This window comes from Penicilliopsis zonata (genome assembly GCF_001890105.1).
Source record: "Penicilliopsis zonata CBS 506.65 unplaced genomic scaffold ASPZOscaffold_1, whole genome shotgun sequence".
Classification (NCBI taxonomy): domain Eukaryota; kingdom Fungi; phylum Ascomycota; class Eurotiomycetes; order Eurotiales; family Aspergillaceae; genus Penicilliopsis; species Penicilliopsis zonata.
In genome coordinates, this window is record NW_019208911.1 from 861,598 (window position 1) to 877,381 (window position 15,784).

The 15,784-nt window shown below is 50.0% G+C and overlaps 8 protein-coding genes across 8 annotated transcripts; 3 read left to right on the forward strand and 5 right to left on the reverse strand.

The window, feature by feature from the left end:
• The first annotated feature begins 1,199 nt into the window (after positions 1-1,199).
• ASPZODRAFT_86367 (hypothetical protein) lies at positions 1,200-1,818 on the forward strand. The gene is made up of 2 exons (XM_022730283.1): positions 1,200-1,444; positions 1,498-1,818. The coding sequence occupies exons 1-2, from the start codon at positions 1,246-1,248 to the stop codon at positions 1,764-1,766; spliced, it is 468 nt and encodes a 155-aa protein (XP_022585280.1). The 5' UTR covers positions 1,200-1,245; the 3' UTR covers positions 1,767-1,818.
• Positions 1,819-1,889: 71 nt separating this feature from the next.
• Positions 1,890-2,562, reverse strand: ASPZODRAFT_86370 (hypothetical protein). The gene is made up of 3 exons (XM_022730284.1): positions 2,475-2,562; positions 2,320-2,415; positions 1,890-2,269 (listed from the first exon to the last, which is right to left on the reverse strand). Exons 1-3 carry the CDS (start codon positions 2,494-2,496, stop codon positions 2,007-2,009), a joined length of 381 nt encoding a protein of 126 aa, XP_022585281.1. The 5' UTR covers positions 2,497-2,562; the 3' UTR covers positions 1,890-2,006.
• A 244-nt stretch (positions 2,563-2,806) lies between these two features.
• Positions 2,807-3,478, reverse strand: ASPZODRAFT_126709 (hypothetical protein). Its single transcript, XM_022721553.1, has 3 exons — positions 3,357-3,478; positions 3,120-3,293; positions 2,807-3,047 (listed from the first exon to the last, which is right to left on the reverse strand). The coding sequence occupies exons 1-3, from the start codon at positions 3,376-3,378 to the stop codon at positions 3,025-3,027; spliced, it is 219 nt and encodes a 72-aa protein (XP_022585282.1). The 5' UTR covers positions 3,379-3,478; the 3' UTR covers positions 2,807-3,024.
• Positions 3,479-3,526: 48 nt separating this feature from the next.
• ASPZODRAFT_126710 (hypothetical protein) lies at positions 3,527-7,544 on the forward strand. The gene is made up of 9 exons (XM_022721554.1): positions 3,527-3,829; positions 3,910-4,306; positions 4,378-5,436; positions 5,491-5,769; positions 5,824-5,957; positions 6,024-6,465; positions 6,522-6,555; positions 6,609-6,862; positions 6,939-7,544. Exons 1-9 carry the CDS (start codon positions 3,694-3,696, stop codon positions 7,420-7,422), a joined length of 3,219 nt encoding a protein of 1,072 aa, XP_022585283.1. The 5' UTR covers positions 3,527-3,693; the 3' UTR covers positions 7,423-7,544.
• Positions 7,545-7,845: 301 nt separating this feature from the next.
• ASPZODRAFT_11628 (hypothetical protein) lies at positions 7,846-8,508 on the reverse strand (the record flags this gene model as incomplete). The annotated part of the gene is made up of 1 exon (XM_022721135.1): positions 7,846-8,508. The coding sequence occupies one exon, from the start codon at positions 8,506-8,508 to the stop codon at positions 7,846-7,848; it is 663 nt and encodes a 220-aa protein (XP_022585284.1).
• Positions 8,509-9,052: 544 nt separating this feature from the next.
• Positions 9,053-10,695, forward strand: ASPZODRAFT_137914 (hypothetical protein; the record flags this gene model as incomplete). Its single annotated transcript, XM_022724397.1, has 3 exons — positions 9,053-9,296; positions 9,373-10,514; positions 10,570-10,695. 3 exons carry the CDS (start codon positions 9,053-9,055, stop codon positions 10,693-10,695), a joined length of 1,512 nt encoding a protein of 503 aa, XP_022585285.1.
• A 1,775-nt stretch (positions 10,696-12,470) lies between these two features.
• On the reverse strand, positions 12,471-13,721 carry ASPZODRAFT_106634 (hypothetical protein). The gene is made up of 4 exons (XM_022720933.1): positions 13,625-13,721; positions 13,333-13,565; positions 13,103-13,268; positions 12,471-13,042 (listed from the first exon to the last, which is right to left on the reverse strand). The coding sequence occupies exons 1-4, from the start codon at positions 13,658-13,660 to the stop codon at positions 12,902-12,904; spliced, it is 576 nt and encodes a 191-aa protein (XP_022585286.1). The 5' UTR covers positions 13,661-13,721; the 3' UTR covers positions 12,471-12,901.
• A 396-nt stretch (positions 13,722-14,117) lies between these two features.
• Positions 14,118-15,779, reverse strand: ASPZODRAFT_126715 (hypothetical protein). The gene has a single exon (XM_022721555.1). It carries the CDS (start codon positions 15,632-15,634, stop codon positions 14,327-14,329), a length of 1,308 nt encoding a protein of 435 aa, XP_022585287.1. The 5' UTR covers positions 15,635-15,779; the 3' UTR covers positions 14,118-14,326.
• Between the last annotated feature and the right edge of the window lie 5 nt (positions 15,780-15,784).

Below are 15,784 nucleotides of genomic sequence, written 5' to 3' on the forward strand. Positions count from 1 at the left end.
CTTGAACAATGCCTGCTGGCCCATTTTCAAACACTAAGCAATCTCTAGATTCTTCCGAGAGGCTTTGTACGTTAGCCACTTCCGATAGGCGAAAAGAGAGGCTATTCCTATGGAGACGAGGAACACAATAACGAACACCAAGACCACGCCGGGATTTCTGCTTGCCCAGTTGCCTCGATGCAAGTGCGAAGCCGGATTGCCGGGAAATGCCATGGCAGGAGGGTGAACTGGTATCGCTGGATTATATAGTAGGTGGTTTAGCACCGGTGAGGGATTTTGATATCATCAAGTCTATTTATGCGCCTGGCTTACCTGAAGTCAGGAAGAATCCGATCACAAGAGATGGCGAATGATTAGACGGAGCTCTTGGAGTAACTTCTAAACGTACCACCGGCAGGAGTGGAACGACGTGAAGAAAAGCCCTTGAGCGACGAGGTATGGCTATTTAGTTGCGTGCATTCAAATTTCAACCGATTTAAACAATATACCGAAAGGACGATGAGCGAGCATGAAATCTAGACAAGCGGCAGGAGGGAAAAGTATACTCCAAAAAGATATATTGATAATTGACGCTTGCTACCTAACGACTTTATTCAAAACTTCTATCATCAAAGCACCCATGGTTGTTGATGTCGACGTCACGTTGATGCTTCCATTTTCATCAAGCACGGGGTGAATGCAGATTAAGAAATATACTGAGATACCATGTTCTATAGCAGACACAATTTTTACGTCTATTAGCTTGGTGGAGAGATGGTGTAAACATCTTCCTATTCGAGTGGATTTTGAATCATCTCCTTCAGATCCCCGACCACTATCCAAAAAGGACCAGGGTACTTCCAATATGCAGTCGAATAATCTAGAAGGCGCTCAATTCAATTTGAGGTAAAGATAGTCGAAATGGTTACTATTCAACTAACATATCGACGATCACATAGCATAGATCGGACATGACGTACGTGGATCGGTGGTATACAACATGTGGCCGGAGAATAGCAACCAATACTTCCATCATCTGATATTATTAGCATCAGTCTGTATTTCTCTTGTACCTATGTTAGAGCCATCTACCTAGATTCGATGACATCAAAGCCTGTTCTGCGATGATCGCGAACGCGTCCACCTACGTCATGTCCATCAAATCATACATAAAAACACTTGTATAGCCACATACCAATGTAAACAGTAAAGGGAAATATCGGCGACATCTCAAATCACCATTTTTCGATTAATACGATTATCACCATGGATCAAGTCAAAGATACCCCGCAAACCCGCGAAATGTACAACAATCTCCCCGCCGAGCAAAAGAAGAAACAATCCTACTCTGAATGGCTGCAACAGGTCTACCGCGAGCAGTACGATAAATGGGTTCCCTGGTTGGAGGACCAGTATCTCAAATGGTTCGGGAAGGGTGATAACAAGGCTTCTTACGTTACAAAGGGTACCTACCATACCTACATCTAATACCTCAGGATCTGTCTGACAGTTAAATAGACACCTTGAATAAATCAAAAGTAACAGGCGTCAAACAAGTCGACCAGCTGCAAGACGACGTGCACAACTTGATCGGCAACCAGGTGGGCGAGAACGGCCTGTTGGCCCCCGTCGGCAAGATGGTTTCCAAGGAGGGCATCAATCGGGCAGAGAGGGGTGGAAAGGATGACCAGGGTTCATATGGGGGTCCGGCGGCTGGGTATACAGATCCGATGATTAAGAATGCAAAAGGGGCGGTAGAGTCGGTGGGTGGGCTTTTTACTAAATGATTTTTATTCTTTTCCTTGACGTGTAATATAATGTGTTGCGATATGATACCTGATTGCAGTTTGGATATATCTTTATCTAGCAATTCTACACAGTGCTGATTATTGTATTTCATGGATACACTTGATGGATACACTTGATGGAATTCAATGTATAAGAAAAAAAGTTAAGGTTGCGTTTCCAGCAACACATAACTCCCTGTAGCTATCCTGAAATCCATCTTGTACCTTGTCCGACAGCGTCTAGATCATCAGTCTCTCGACCTGGGTCTTGATGGTGCGGATCTGCGCAGCAAGATCACTGGCATCGTTGGTGGTGATGCTGGCCGCAATCACGGGGCGGGACACGCCGGTCGCACGGCCCAGAGCCATCTTGGAGGGCACAAAGACGTAGGCGGTGTTCTTGTCCTCGCAGAGAAGAGGGAGGTGAAGGAGAATGGCCAGAGGAGTGGTGTCGGCAGCGAGGATGACGAGCTCGGCAGTTCCGCGGTTGAGGGTCTTGGTGGCTGGATATTCGTTAGCAAGGCACAATCACCATACAGAGAGATGTATTTACCTTCGTTAGCCCCCTTCTTAAGCTGTCTGTAGTGCGCAGCTTGCTGAACGAGGTCGAGCAGGCTCTGGGTAAGAGCCTCGTCGGCAAGAGGCCAGGCTGTATCCGCTACGTTAGTTATCTTGCACCAGGCTCCAGGACGGTGAGGGCGTGCTTACCGGCAGAGGTGTCAGCAGACATTTTTTTTAGGGCGGTTGAGAAAACGGTCTGGAAATCTATAGATGGCTCACGCAGAGGATCACTGCCGTGGTCGTGACAGTTGCTGGGATTTGAAGGGAGTGGAGTGTGATGCTAGGAAAAATTTTGGAGAAGCAATTGATCAGGTTCCCATATCGCGTGGCGGAGCCTAGCCTCTTTGGGAATGATTCGAGTGATCCCTTGGCATTGATGAGTCAGCTATATCTCCGGATCGGGCTAGACATATGCAAGTCGGATGGTGCTTAAATAGTACCTACTCCGTACGGCGTACAGCGAAGACTACTAGACCACGGACTCGGGGTATTATTTACTTCAAATTAGTATCCCTATACTCATTCAAGTACATATTGAGTGTCGATTGAAACGATTTCTCAGTGATCTTGAGCAAGTGTGAGTTGAAAGAAAGGGCAAGCATAAAGTCAACGGTGAAACAATCAACTCAAACCTCTCTACCGTACAAATTATTATGAGAGGTAGAATCTGTTTCCATTTCGTTTCGTGCAATGGAAGCTATTTGTTCGAAGCTTGTATACCTATCATCGACCAGAAGGCCACAGGTTAGAACGCAGTACAGTAACGGTTACAAAACTATCGGACCGACTCACTAGAGCGCTCACTCTCATCATCCTGGTCATCCATCTGAGCAAGCGTCGTCAAAATCTGCTTTGCTTCATCGATATCATCGAAATCCCAAGGTTTCAGGCCATAGCTGCTCATGAAACTGGTCCATCCTCCATAAGTTTTGACGATGGCCCGCTCTGCGGGGGTCAGGGGTGGCTCTGACCAACGAATTAGCACCTCTTCTTACTTGTCGGTGGTCTTGTGGCAGAGAAGAAACACACGGAGAGAATCTGTCGCAGGCATGTTATAGGTAAGGATTTATTAGCTCTGATTAAGGAATCAGCCTGTAGTCTGATGACTAGATACTATGTTGTAAGTCTGAATAGATGGGGGTCGGTCTTCGAATATGCCTTACCAGTTGACTCTCATCGAAAACAAACCAAGCAAACAGCGATATGCCACATACAGTGCACTAGTCCCTTTCCGGGATCGGGGCACGATCTGCCCAAATCTCACGTGATCGTACCGCCCGAAGAATTTGTCCCGCTTGTCCCAAATGAGTCACTACTGCACAAGACTTGTGGTGCAGAAAGTGGGATGCCCACCACTGGCTGCTGAATGCTGCTACACCTGCTGGCCCTCCCTCGCACCACCTCCCCTCTTTCCCGCCCAGCATTTGCTGCTCTTCGATCATCTAACGGTCTTCTACTTGCTAGACGATCAATCATGTCCGAGTCAAAGCCGGGAAGAAAGGGTAAATTGCACTCTCTCCTCCCCCCTCCTTCCCCTCCACTGCGCCCGCCCCCGCTAACAGGCGCTTTTTCTTTTGACTAGAGGCGGCAGAGAAGGCGCGCGCCGACAAGGCTGCCAAGTTCGCAGCCAAACAGGCCAAGTTGAAGCAGCAGACCTCGACGAAGACCCAGGCTCAGCCCAAGAAGGTCGTCGAAGCCCTCCCCGCGTTCGAGGACCCGACCCCGCTCGGCGACAAGAAGGTGCTCCAGTCGTTCGAAGACGCCCATTTCACCGCCTACAATCCCCAAGCCGTTGAGTCGTCCTGGTATTCCTGGTGGGAGAAGAGCGGTTTCTTCCGCCCAGAGGCTCTTGGTGACAGGGAGCCCGCTGGAACCTTTGTCATCCCTCTTCCCCCGCCGAACGTGACCGGCGCTCTGCACTGCGGTCATGCCCTTGCCAACTCGCTGCAAGATACTCTGATCCGATGGCACAGAATGAAGTGAGTCGGCCATTGAATCCTTCTGTCTGTCTCTGCTTGGTGCTTGGTGAGTGGCTAACACATGTTACTAGGGGTTTCTCCACCCTGTGGGTTCCAGGATGTGACCACGCCGGTATCTCGACCCAGTCTGTTGTCGAAAAGATGCTGTGGAAGAAGGAGAAGAAGACTCGCATGGACCTCGGCCGCGAAGATTTCACCAAACTTGTCTGGGAATGGAAGGGCGAATACCACCAGCGTATCAACAACGCGCAGAAGCTCATGGGCGGTTCGATGGACTGGACTCGTGAACGCTTCACCATGGATGAGAAGCTCACTGCCGCTACCATGGAGACCTTTTGCCGTCTATTCGAAGAAGGTTTAATCTATCGTTCCGATCGCCTGGTTAACTGGTGTACTCACCTCAACACTGCTCTGAGTGGCCTCGAGGTCGAAAACAAGGAAATCCCCGGTCGTACTCTTCTGTCCGTTCCAGGCTATGAGAAGAAGGTGGAGTTCGGTGTCTTGACTCACTTCAAGTATCAGATCGACGGTTCTACCGAGACAATCGAGGTTGCTACCACGCGTCCCGAGACGATGCTGGGTGACTCCGGTATTGCCGTCCACCCCGATGATGCGAGATATACCCATCTTGTCGGCAAGTTCGCGCGCCATCCTTTCACTGGTCGTCTTTTGCCGATCATCAAGGACACCTACGTGGACCCGGAGTTCGGTACCGGTGCTGTCAAGCTGACCCCCGCCCATGACTTCAACGATTACCAGCTCGGCCAGCGTCACAACCTTGAGTTCATCAATATTCTCAACGAGGACGGCACTCTGAATGCGAACGCAGGTCCATTCAAGGGACAGAAACGATTCGATGCTCGTTATACTGTTGTGGAGGAATTGACTAAGCTGGGCCTCTTCGTCAAGAAGGAATCGAACCCAATGAAGATTCCGCTATGCGAGAAGTCCAAGGATGTCATTGAGCCTTTGATTAAGCCTCAGTGGTGGATGCGCATGAATGATATGGCCGATGCAGCTGTGCAGGCCGTGGAACAAGGCAGGATCACCATCGCCCCGGAGTCGGCCAAGAAGTCTTACTTCCGTTGGATGTCATCTGTCAACGATTGGTGTATTTCCCGTCAACTCTGGTATGTCGATGATTTCAAATTCAGTTTCCATTATTGGCGACGCTGACTCTTAAGGTGGGGTCACCGTATTCCCGCTTACCGGGTCATCTTTGACGGTGAGAGCGCAGAGGATACTCTTCAGTCAACCTGGGTTGTTGGCAAGACTCCGGAAGAGGCTCAGTCGAAAGCCGAAGCACGCTTCCCCAACAAGAAGTTCCGTCTGGAGCAGGATCCCGACTGCTTGGATACATGGTTTAGCAGTGGTCTTTGGCCCATGGCCACTCTCGGCTGGCCGAACGCCGAAAGCAGCGACCTCAAGAAATTTTTCCCTACCAGCCTGCTTGAAACTGGATGGTAATATAAAGCCCCTGGGTGTGAAACGACAAATTGCTAATAGTGTAATCTCAGGGATATCCTTTTCTTCTGGGTTGCTCGCATGATCATGCTGTCGCTCAAGCTCACTGGCGAGGTTCCGTTCAAGGAGGTCTACTGTCACAGCTTGATCCGTGATTCCGAGGGTAGGAAGATGAGCAAGTCTCTTGGTATGAATCCCTTTTCTCGATGAGCATCGTCGCTCTGCAAGTCCAGAAACTAATATCATACCCAAGGCAATGTTATCGACCCTCTGGATATCATCAGGGGTATCGAGCTTGATGCTCTCCACGCCAAGCTCCTCGTGGGCAACCTTCAAGAAGATGAAATTGCTCGGGCCACGAAATACCAAAAGTCGGCCTTCCCTGGCGGTATCCCTGAGTGCGGAGCGGACGCCTTGCGTTTCACCCTGCTTTCTTACACCACCGGAGGTGGCGACATCAACTTCGATATCAAGGTGATGCACGCCTACCGTCGCTTCTGCAACAAGATCTGGCAAGCCAGCAAGTACGTTCTGGGTCGTCTTCCCGAGACCTTCGTGCCAAACAGCTCGATCGACACCTCGAAGCTTTCGCTGCCCGAGCGCTGGATCCTTCACCGCATGAACGTCGCTGTCAAGGGTGTCAATGAGGCCCTGGAAGCTCGTGAATTCTCTAAGAGCACCAAGATCATTTACCAGTAAGTAAACCGGGTTCCCGCATAATCTTCTCCCAGTACTGATGATATTGCTCAAGGTTCTTCTACGATGAACTCTGCGACGTTTTCATTGTAAGTCCATCGATACGCTTGTACCTTTCTGCGCGGACTAATTTCTTGAATAGGAAAACAGCAAGGCCATTCTTTCCGATGGTACCCCTGAAGAGCAGGCCAGCGTCCAGCAAACTCTGTACGAGACGTTGGACGCCGCTCTGAGACTTCTCCACCCCATCATGCCTTACATTTCGGAGGAGTTGTGGCAGCGCCTGCCCCGCAGACAGGGCGACAGCACACCCACGATCATGCTCGCCTCTTACCCCAGCTTCAATTCAGCCCTGGAATTTGAGGCTGATGCGCTCGAGTACGAGCTCGGACTGATGTGAGTATTGCAATATACTTTGATTCTTTGATCCCGACTACTTGCAGCTCACTAACGGGGAATTCTTCCCTTCTAGGTGCGCGCAAGGTATCCGCTCTCTTGCTTCCGAGTTCAACATCCGTTCCAACGGACGTGCTTTCGTCAAGACGTCGACTCCCGAGAGCTTCGCCAGCATCGAGCCCCAGATGGCGGCCATCAAGGCTCTTTCTGGAAAGGCTATTTCCGAGCTGACTGCCCTTGGACCGGAGAGCGCGGCCCCCAAGGGCTGCGCTATCTTCGTCATCTCGGCGGATATTGTTGTTATGGTTGACGCTGCTGCTGGTATCACGGATATCAAGGCTGAGATTACCAAGCTGCGCTCGAAGCTGCAGAAGAGCCACGGTGTGATCGACAAGCAGAAGGAGTTACTCGCGCGCGAGGGTTTCGAGGAGAAGGTCAGCGAGGTGGTCCGCAGTGCTGAAATCAAGAAGTTGGCCGATGCGGAGGCCGCTACGGAGAACTACAAGCGGACGATTGAGGAGTTCGAGAAGATGAGCCTGGAGAGCGCTGGGTCTGCATAGGAGCATAGATAAGATAGGACATTGGCAGTCTAGACTTGTCACCCATTTAAAATCAACATTTCCCCTTTTTTTTCATATCGCTAGCTGTATTTGACTATAAATGGCCCAAACCCACTCCAACCATTCCTATCCATTCTACTCCTTTACTCTCCATCATCAGAGTCGTTAACTTTCATCGTCTTCGACAGCTGAGAAAACAGAGCAACGCTTTACGATCTTAGCAGGCGCAGGATGTAACTATATGCAGTTTCTGTCTATGCATCCCCCATGTAAGGAGAGACTCAACAAGATTCGAGTAGTGGAGAGAGACAATTCTTCAAAAATGCTTCCAAGATCTCCGGGAGACCCGAATATTCATCCATTCATCAATTCATCCAGATATCATACAAGAAAATAACAGCAAAACCTTCAAGCGCCCCAATCTTACGACGCAGCAGCAGCAGCAGATTCATTGCGCCGCCGTACCTTCTCATGGATGCTCAAATAGGTGATGAAGACCATGGTATCAAAATCAGGCCCGTAGTTCACGTTGATCTGCAAATCCCCGCATTTATGAAGGCTTCGATCACTTGTGAACACGGCCAGTAGCTGCCCCGTCAGGGGATCAACCAACTTGTAGTTCCGCGGGCTGAGCGAGGAGGCCGTCATTCCGTCTACAGCAGCGTGGTGGGTTCTCTTCCAGGTGAAAGCCCGCCGTTCACGCGATCCATCGCTGTATCGCAGGGTCATTTGCCAGCCGTATTCGGTCGCCCGAAGGTTTTGTCTCTTCAGATCCTCCCACTCCACTCCCTGCACATTGTTCGGATCGCCGAGGCCGATCTTCAGAGTGCTGGTCAATTTGCCGAATCTGCTGACGGCGACAATCGGTGCGTGCGTGTTGGTTCCGGCATGGAGAGTGAGGTCGGGTTTATGGGGGGTATACACCGAAACATCGCCATACAGCAGTGTTTGATTATTCGCTGATGCAATCTCGTAGTGCCTCTGGAAGCTGGACTTGTTCACGTGGAAGAGGCGAGAATAGCTACCTTGATTCTGTTGAGGATGTGTCGACAGGACAGAATATCCGTCAGAACTATATGAAGACATTGTCAGGTGTTGCCCGCCTTGAATAACTTATAGACGAAGTCGTTGTACTGTCTTATGTGCAGAAGAGGACTCCTATTCTAGCCACATAGTCGCTAGATATCGTCCGATATTTAACTTGAATCCCAAGTGCGAACGCCCTGCAGGGCTGAGCAGTGATCGGCATTTGGAACTGAGGTGGCGGAGCCTGCCAGTGTGATCTCACCAATCCCTCTCTGTATGTTTAGTGGTTCCTTCGTACAGAGTACAATGAACCCTTGACCCATGTATCGCCGCGCCTTGGAAGGCACAGTCCACCCATGTACTTCGAACACAGCCCGTAGTTACTTCATAGACCTGAAGTAGCTCGTCCCGTAACTCTGGCTCTTAGAGAAAGAATCCTTAATGTGTCAAGAGTTAGCTATCTAATCTTATCACTATCGCCGGCGATAGCCACCATCTCCACTCCTTACTGAGTCACTGGTCCCTTGCAGAGCTGCTGCTTTCCATCGTCACTCACCCTTCTCAACATTTCCCCAGATCTGAGTCGTTCTTCATCGTCGCAAAGATGGCACCGTCATGGCTTGCTGTCGCTTTAATGCTCCTCGGGGAGACTTTCGCAGCCCAGCTACCCCTTGCCCAGCCTGCCCAGAAGTCCCCGGCTATTTCGGACAAGGAGCTGGTCAGCTCCTCATCTCTGCAGGATCATATCGACGCGGATAACCTGCTTGAGCGAGCGAAGAAGCTGTACAGCATCGCTGAGCTGTCTTTTGACGAGTATGGACACCCGACGCGGGTAATTGGGAGCAAAGGTGCGAAGGAGACTCTTCCTGCCCCCGTTTCTCAGCCATCCCTGAAAAGGACTGTTCTCACGTGATGGATTCCTAGGTCATTTGGCGACGCTTGACTATATTTACTCGACCCTGACCACGCTGGACGACTATTATACCGTTTCCAACCAGACCTTCCCCGCCGTTGTCGGTAATGTGGACGAGTCGCGGCTTGTGCTGGGCCAGGAAGTGCCCAAGTCTGCGCGCCCGATGTCGCTGACGCCCCCAACCAAGAACAAGCAACCTGTGTACGCACCAGTCGTGCTCGTTTCGAACCTCGGATGCGATGCGTCAGACTACCCACAAGGAACCACTGGGGCTATCGCCCTGATCAGTCGAGGTGGCTGTGCGTTCGGCACCAAATCCGCTCTAGCAGGAGAAGCCGGTGCCGTGGCCGCGGTGGTGTACAACAACGAGAAAGGCTCTCTCAGTGGCACCTTGGGTACCCCGTCACCCCATCATGTTGCCACATTTGGCATCTCCGATACCGATGCTGCGCCGTACATTGAGAAGCTGAAGGGCGGAGAGAAGGTCGATGGCATTGCGTACATGGATGCAGTCGTCAACACCATCTATACCGACAACATTATTGCGCAGACCAAGCAGGGCGACCCAGAAAACTGTGTGATGCTGGGTGGTCATAGCGATAGTGTCACGGAAGGACCGGGAATCAACGATGACGGCTCCGGGTCTCTGACCCTTCTCGAGGTTGCAACACACCTCACCAAGTACAGTGTCAACAACTGCGTACGCTTTGCGTGGTGGGCTGGCGAGGAGGAGGGTCTGCTCGGGTCAGACTACTATGTCGATCAGCTCACTCCGGAAGAGAATATGAAGATCCGGCTGTTCATGGACTACGACATGCTCGCCTCACCGAACTTTGCCTACCAGGTCTACAATGCTACTAATGCTGAGAACCCTGTTGGCTCGGAGGAGCTTCGGGAGTTGTATGTTGACTTCTACAAATCCAATGGAGAGAACTTCACCTTTATTCCGTTTGACGGCAGAAGCGACTACGATGCGTTTATCCGGAATGGAATCCCTGGAGGTGGCATTGCCACTGGTGCCGAGGGAGTGAAGACGGAGGAAGAGAAGGAAATGTTTGGTGGAGTGGCTGGCGACTGGTTTGACCCGTGTTATCATCAAATCTGCGATACTGTGGCGAATGTGAACCTCACTGCTTGGGAGCTGAACACCAAGGTATGGGTCTTCTTTTCCCTTCACTACTGCCAGTCATGCTAATTTGAAAATCCAGCTCATTGCTCACTCCGTGGCCACGTACGCGGTATCTTTCGAGGGTTTCCCCATCAGAACAGAAAGCGCCATGCATTCATTTGATGATAAGGAGCGCAAGTATCACGGGCCTAAGCTGTTGCAGTGATAGACTTTCCTCATTGTTTTTTTTTGAGTGACCTCCTGCCCGCTCGGCGTTGTATCATTTTCAATTGCCAGTTGTTCTACTATACAGCAAGTACCTATCATTAGCATTTTGCGGGCTCAATCAATTATCATTCCTTTGCATCTGCCAAATCCCGAGTATGCACCATATCACCCCTCTGTTGCCTTACTTCAAGAGCTCTTGCAAATGGCGAACTAGCTGAGCATGAAACTTCTCTGGGGTCATTACATATCTACCCCCTCTCCACGTAATACCCAGCTCATGCGGCACCAACTGCTCCAGCATCTCTCGCAGAGTGGCCGGTGCCTCACAGCCTATCAGGGGTGCACAGGCCATCATCACCTCGATGAGAGAATGGTGCAGACCGTTCAGGAGCAAAGCCGCAACCGCAAAGCGCACGACTGGCAGTTCTCCCGCGTCCCCTGCGAGAACGAGCCACAGGCTGAGAAACCGGTATGCTGTCCCCGATGGCCCACTAGTCATGAAGAACCCATTTCCCGTACACTCGACCACTAAGGAGCTGTCTTCCACAAGCGTGTATTTGTTTGCACCGCATTCATAAGGGAGTCTTTCATTCCCATGGGACACCAGCGAAGCATGGGCCCCAAACGCGGCTTGGACTTCCATCTCAGTAAGCGGAGGCAACCAGTCGTCTCGTACACGCCGACTAGACTGCCATAGAAAACGGGTAGATTGACCCTGGAAGTCCACGCCGTCTTCTGGCGCTATTCGAGACCGTGCAGCAGCATTCCACACGCGACTTAGATGTGTTGGCGGGAGCAAGATCCCGCTTTCTTTGCCGTTCACCGCGGACTCAACCACATATCGCAACCGGGACGGATTGACAATGCCTCGTTCTCCGAGCTGACGAAGCACATCCCTGCAGACATCGTCTGGTGCAGCGAGTCGTGCGAGCAGCTTTCTCAGTCCCGGAAACAGATCTCGTAGAGCATGAAACAGCTGTCGTGGGTTGGCATCGCGGTATAAACGGCGTATCTTGTCGACATCAATCACACCCGGTAGTGAACAATGTTTCTCATTTATGAGCTCGACTGATTCAAAGAACGTAATCAGTTTCTCGAAAAGGATCCGCAGGATCACGCCCGGGAGTGCCGATTCGGCCACAACTCTAGATATCTCGCTCTCCATGGCGCGGCATGTCGCTGTGCGTGGAACTCTGTGCTGGACAATCTGCGCCTTGATCGCTGCGGAGAGGACGGCGGGCGTTTCTTCTGGCGGCTGGAGACCCCAGCTCTGAACACGGATGCGAGCATTTGCCTCGTCTGAGGCCGTGTATTGGCGTTGCTGGAAGGTTGACAATGGTGGTTCTGTGTGCTCTTGCAGCTGCTGGATAAGGGTTAAGATCTTCCTATTAAGCATGGTCAGGATATGTAATGGAATAGATATGGGCGCTGGTACACACTTACGTAGGAGAAGCACATATATAAATAGCATGTAGTCCATGCTTTATAGTACTAAACAATGAAGCAGAATAGTGAGTAGGCAGAATATGTGGTACAGGTGAAAAGCAGATGGCATTCTAGGAAGAAGCGTAAACGATGATTGGAGCCTAATCATGTAAATGTCCAGACCCTTCCATAATTTCCTCCATCGGATTGATCAATATCAGGTAGTCTTGAATAATTCCTAGGTAAAGCTTGAGTGGCAGCTTATCTACAGTATCGTCGGTAACCAGAGAATAAGGCGTTCAAACCATTCTACTGCAAAATCAGAATGGAAGCCATAACTATTAAGTAGGGGGAGCGGTTTCATGGACTACATTCATCAAGATTGTGGATAATACGCTATAGCAACCAAATACTGACACCTATTTAGTGGCTGTTAGGAATCCGGCGCGGTCATCATGCACCATCTCTCCTCATTTCTGGCACAAATCTATCAATAGAAACGACTCCAGACACCAATTTTTGAAAGCTCCGTGAGCCAGCCTTGAACCGACGTATCCGTTGGGAAAGGATGAGCTTGGGTTGTGTCACTATTTCATTATGCGACCTGGCTCTGATGGACGTGTGTGACTCGCTTATGGGAGACACTTGGAGCCGAGGGCAAGAGATCGTCGTGTAGCGGTCGTATGCTGTGCCGTCTTTCATCCTCGCTGAGTGCACTATTGGTCTCGCTTTGATGTCGTTTCGTTTTGGTATCCGAAAACCATGAAATCACGTTTCACTTAATCAAAAGAGTCCGGCAGCCTTTCGATAGTGTATTTCCCTCTAGCAACCTTCATAATAGGCACACCTGGAATCTTGCGGATTCGCTGACTCAGCTCTTTGTCGTTTGTGGCAACGATGTAAATTCTCTGCTTGGATACCTAGACAGATGGAAGTCAGCATATTGTGCTGTACCATTTTTCCCCCGGCACTAGACCTACCCTGTCAACAATGCAGTCATCTGCATATGTTCCGGTATGAGAACATTTCACCCGCTCCCACCTGGGGTCCTTGGCTAGTCGAAGCGCAAGCCGGTACTTTGTGCCCAATTTCTCCAATTCGGCAATCGTGCAGTCCGTGAATATAGGGATACACTTCGCGTACAGCCTAGAGAAGACACATGAGCGAACATGGTTCGAAATCGAATGTACCAACCCCGAGTCAGTCTTACAGATCCATCATCGCCGGTAATAAGTCCAGTTTTGCCCGAATAGTATGGGAAACGAAGTTGGTATCCACGAGCACATGGTACGGCGGTCCGAGAGCTGTGTTCGCAGCAAAAAACATATTCGACGGGGCAGTGGCAACATGGCGGATTAGCTCATCCTTCTCAGGCTTCTCTTTTTTGGCCGTCTTTGCCGTGTCTTTCACTCGTTGATCTCGCTGGGTGATGGTGCGCTTAACCTATTTTCAACACTGTCAGTAACCTGTACGCGCTGATCAGAAAAATCAAGATGCCATACCTGCGCAAACTTCCTCGTCCTCTTGGCAATACCCATGGTGAAAAAAATAGAAGAATAATGGAAGGTGCAGGAAGAATTATTTTGTGCAAAAACACAGGGCCAAGAAACAAATCTTGAGGCCGAATCCAAATCGGGACGGCGAACTTTCTGCACCGGGCCGACATTTAACCGAGGAAGTCACAATATATTTGCCTGAGGCATAAATAGTGTTTGTATGGTTATCAAACTTGCCTCTTTCGGTCTTCAAGTGTAACCTCTCCTCCAGGATGTAGGTCATCTCCATCCAGAAAAGCCTTCTGAGAAATTATTGTAATTCATTCTTTCTTTCAAGCCAGTTAACCTACATCGCCCTCTACGGTGGGCTTCTGACATCATGCTCTTCAGTACCTAGGTAGGTCATGTGATTACCCTTTACGCCCCTACGCAATCTGGCGGCCTCGCAGTTTTGATAGAGAGGGAAGTATGTTCAGATTACGGTAGAGTAGTGTAATTCATTAAGCAGTAAATTCTGGTTGAAGTAACATGGTTATAGGGTAAGTAAGGAGTGAGAATAAAACATAGAACTGGCAGGCATTGAGACGGAGCGACACGTCATTGGAATAATAGATGACTATACCTGTTGAAAGATATCCAGGCCTTTCGGCATGTTGAAATCTGCATCTGCTATGTTGAAAAGCAGTCGAAGGCGCAAGGGCCCCTGTCCTATAGTTTGTCGGCGCGTAGATACGGCTTCACCTTGTAGTTGTAAAGCTTGTCACCAATAACCGTCCAATTGTTTTTTGAATCATTGATAACCCACTTGCCGTCCATTTGATAGTTGTACCCTGTGCCTTTGGAGGACAGAAAAAGATTGACATCGCGGTATTGGACATTGGCCGTACCTGTTTGAGTAGTGGTGGCTGTTGGGCTCCCTCTATCGGCAGCTTTCCCCTTCTCACTCTGCTGATTTGCATTCGGGAGGATTCTCGTTCTTAGAGGTGTCCCGATAGCGCGTGTTGGCTGTGGGGTCAACGGGTCGTATTCTACCTGAAGAGTGTTGTTCTCGCTTGAGATTCTAATCCCGGCCCATATAGCAAGATTCACAGTCATTCCATCCTTTCGTGCTTGCTCCCAAGGGATCACTGTATAATGCATACTAGCGATGTCAGGCCAAAAGTCTTGGGGCCTGACCGACGGGTCATTGGTGCTGGAGCTTATTTTCCCGGGACTCATGCTCGTATCATCAATGCTCATTGCTTCAACACTGGAAGATAGCGAAGAGATGCGCGGACGCCCGGAAAATATCGGACTAGTTTGAGGAGTCACAGAAGGGATGCGTTGATTGACCGGCCTGGTGGAACTGCGCAGCTGTCTGGGGGATGTTTGTATTGTTTCAGGCGCCAAATGGAGACGAACGAGGATCAGAGCTTTATTGGAGATAATAAAGTGTATAGATGTTTTATTCCGTATGCCGTAGTGTTGAACTTGCTCAAATGGATTAGCAAGGGATGCCATCTGTTTTGCATCGACGTCAAGGTAGTTGTGGCCTGAGTTGCTCTGAAGAAGATTGATCGCATCCTCATGAGACCAAAGGTATTTGGTGTCTCCATAGAGGAGAGCTTTGGTTCGCTTCAACAGGTTCAGAGGCTTTGAATCGTCACCGGCACCCCAATCTGGAGATATATCTCCCATTTCAGTCGTTCGAGAGCTGTCAGCAATGAACTGGCCTTTCGGCAGCATCGCCGATACAATGAGCATGTTCGTCGCGGCAAGTAAATCACTCATACTGCGTTCCAAATATAGTACGTTTAGGTCTGCGTCCTGATACTGACGGCATGGGTTTGTAAAGTCCCGCTTCTCTGCCAGCTCCGACGCATATCTCTGGACAACATTCTGGTATGTGAAGTCTGACCATTCGTAGATATATTCAACACTGGTCCAATTCGGGTTGTATGTTGGTGTTGAAGTAGTGCCGCGGCAGATCAAGGTAACATTTGGTTGAGTCAAATAATCAAGTATAGTGGTCGCCATTTTGCACTCTTCGAAAGGGAGTATGAGGTGGGAAGACTGTATTTATATTCCATTGTTCAAGCCTAGCTTAGGGGAGGGAAGTCACTTAGCTATAGTAATATCAGAAACCTAGCCCGTCAGCTTTCTGAAATTAAACGTACTCTCCTTGTG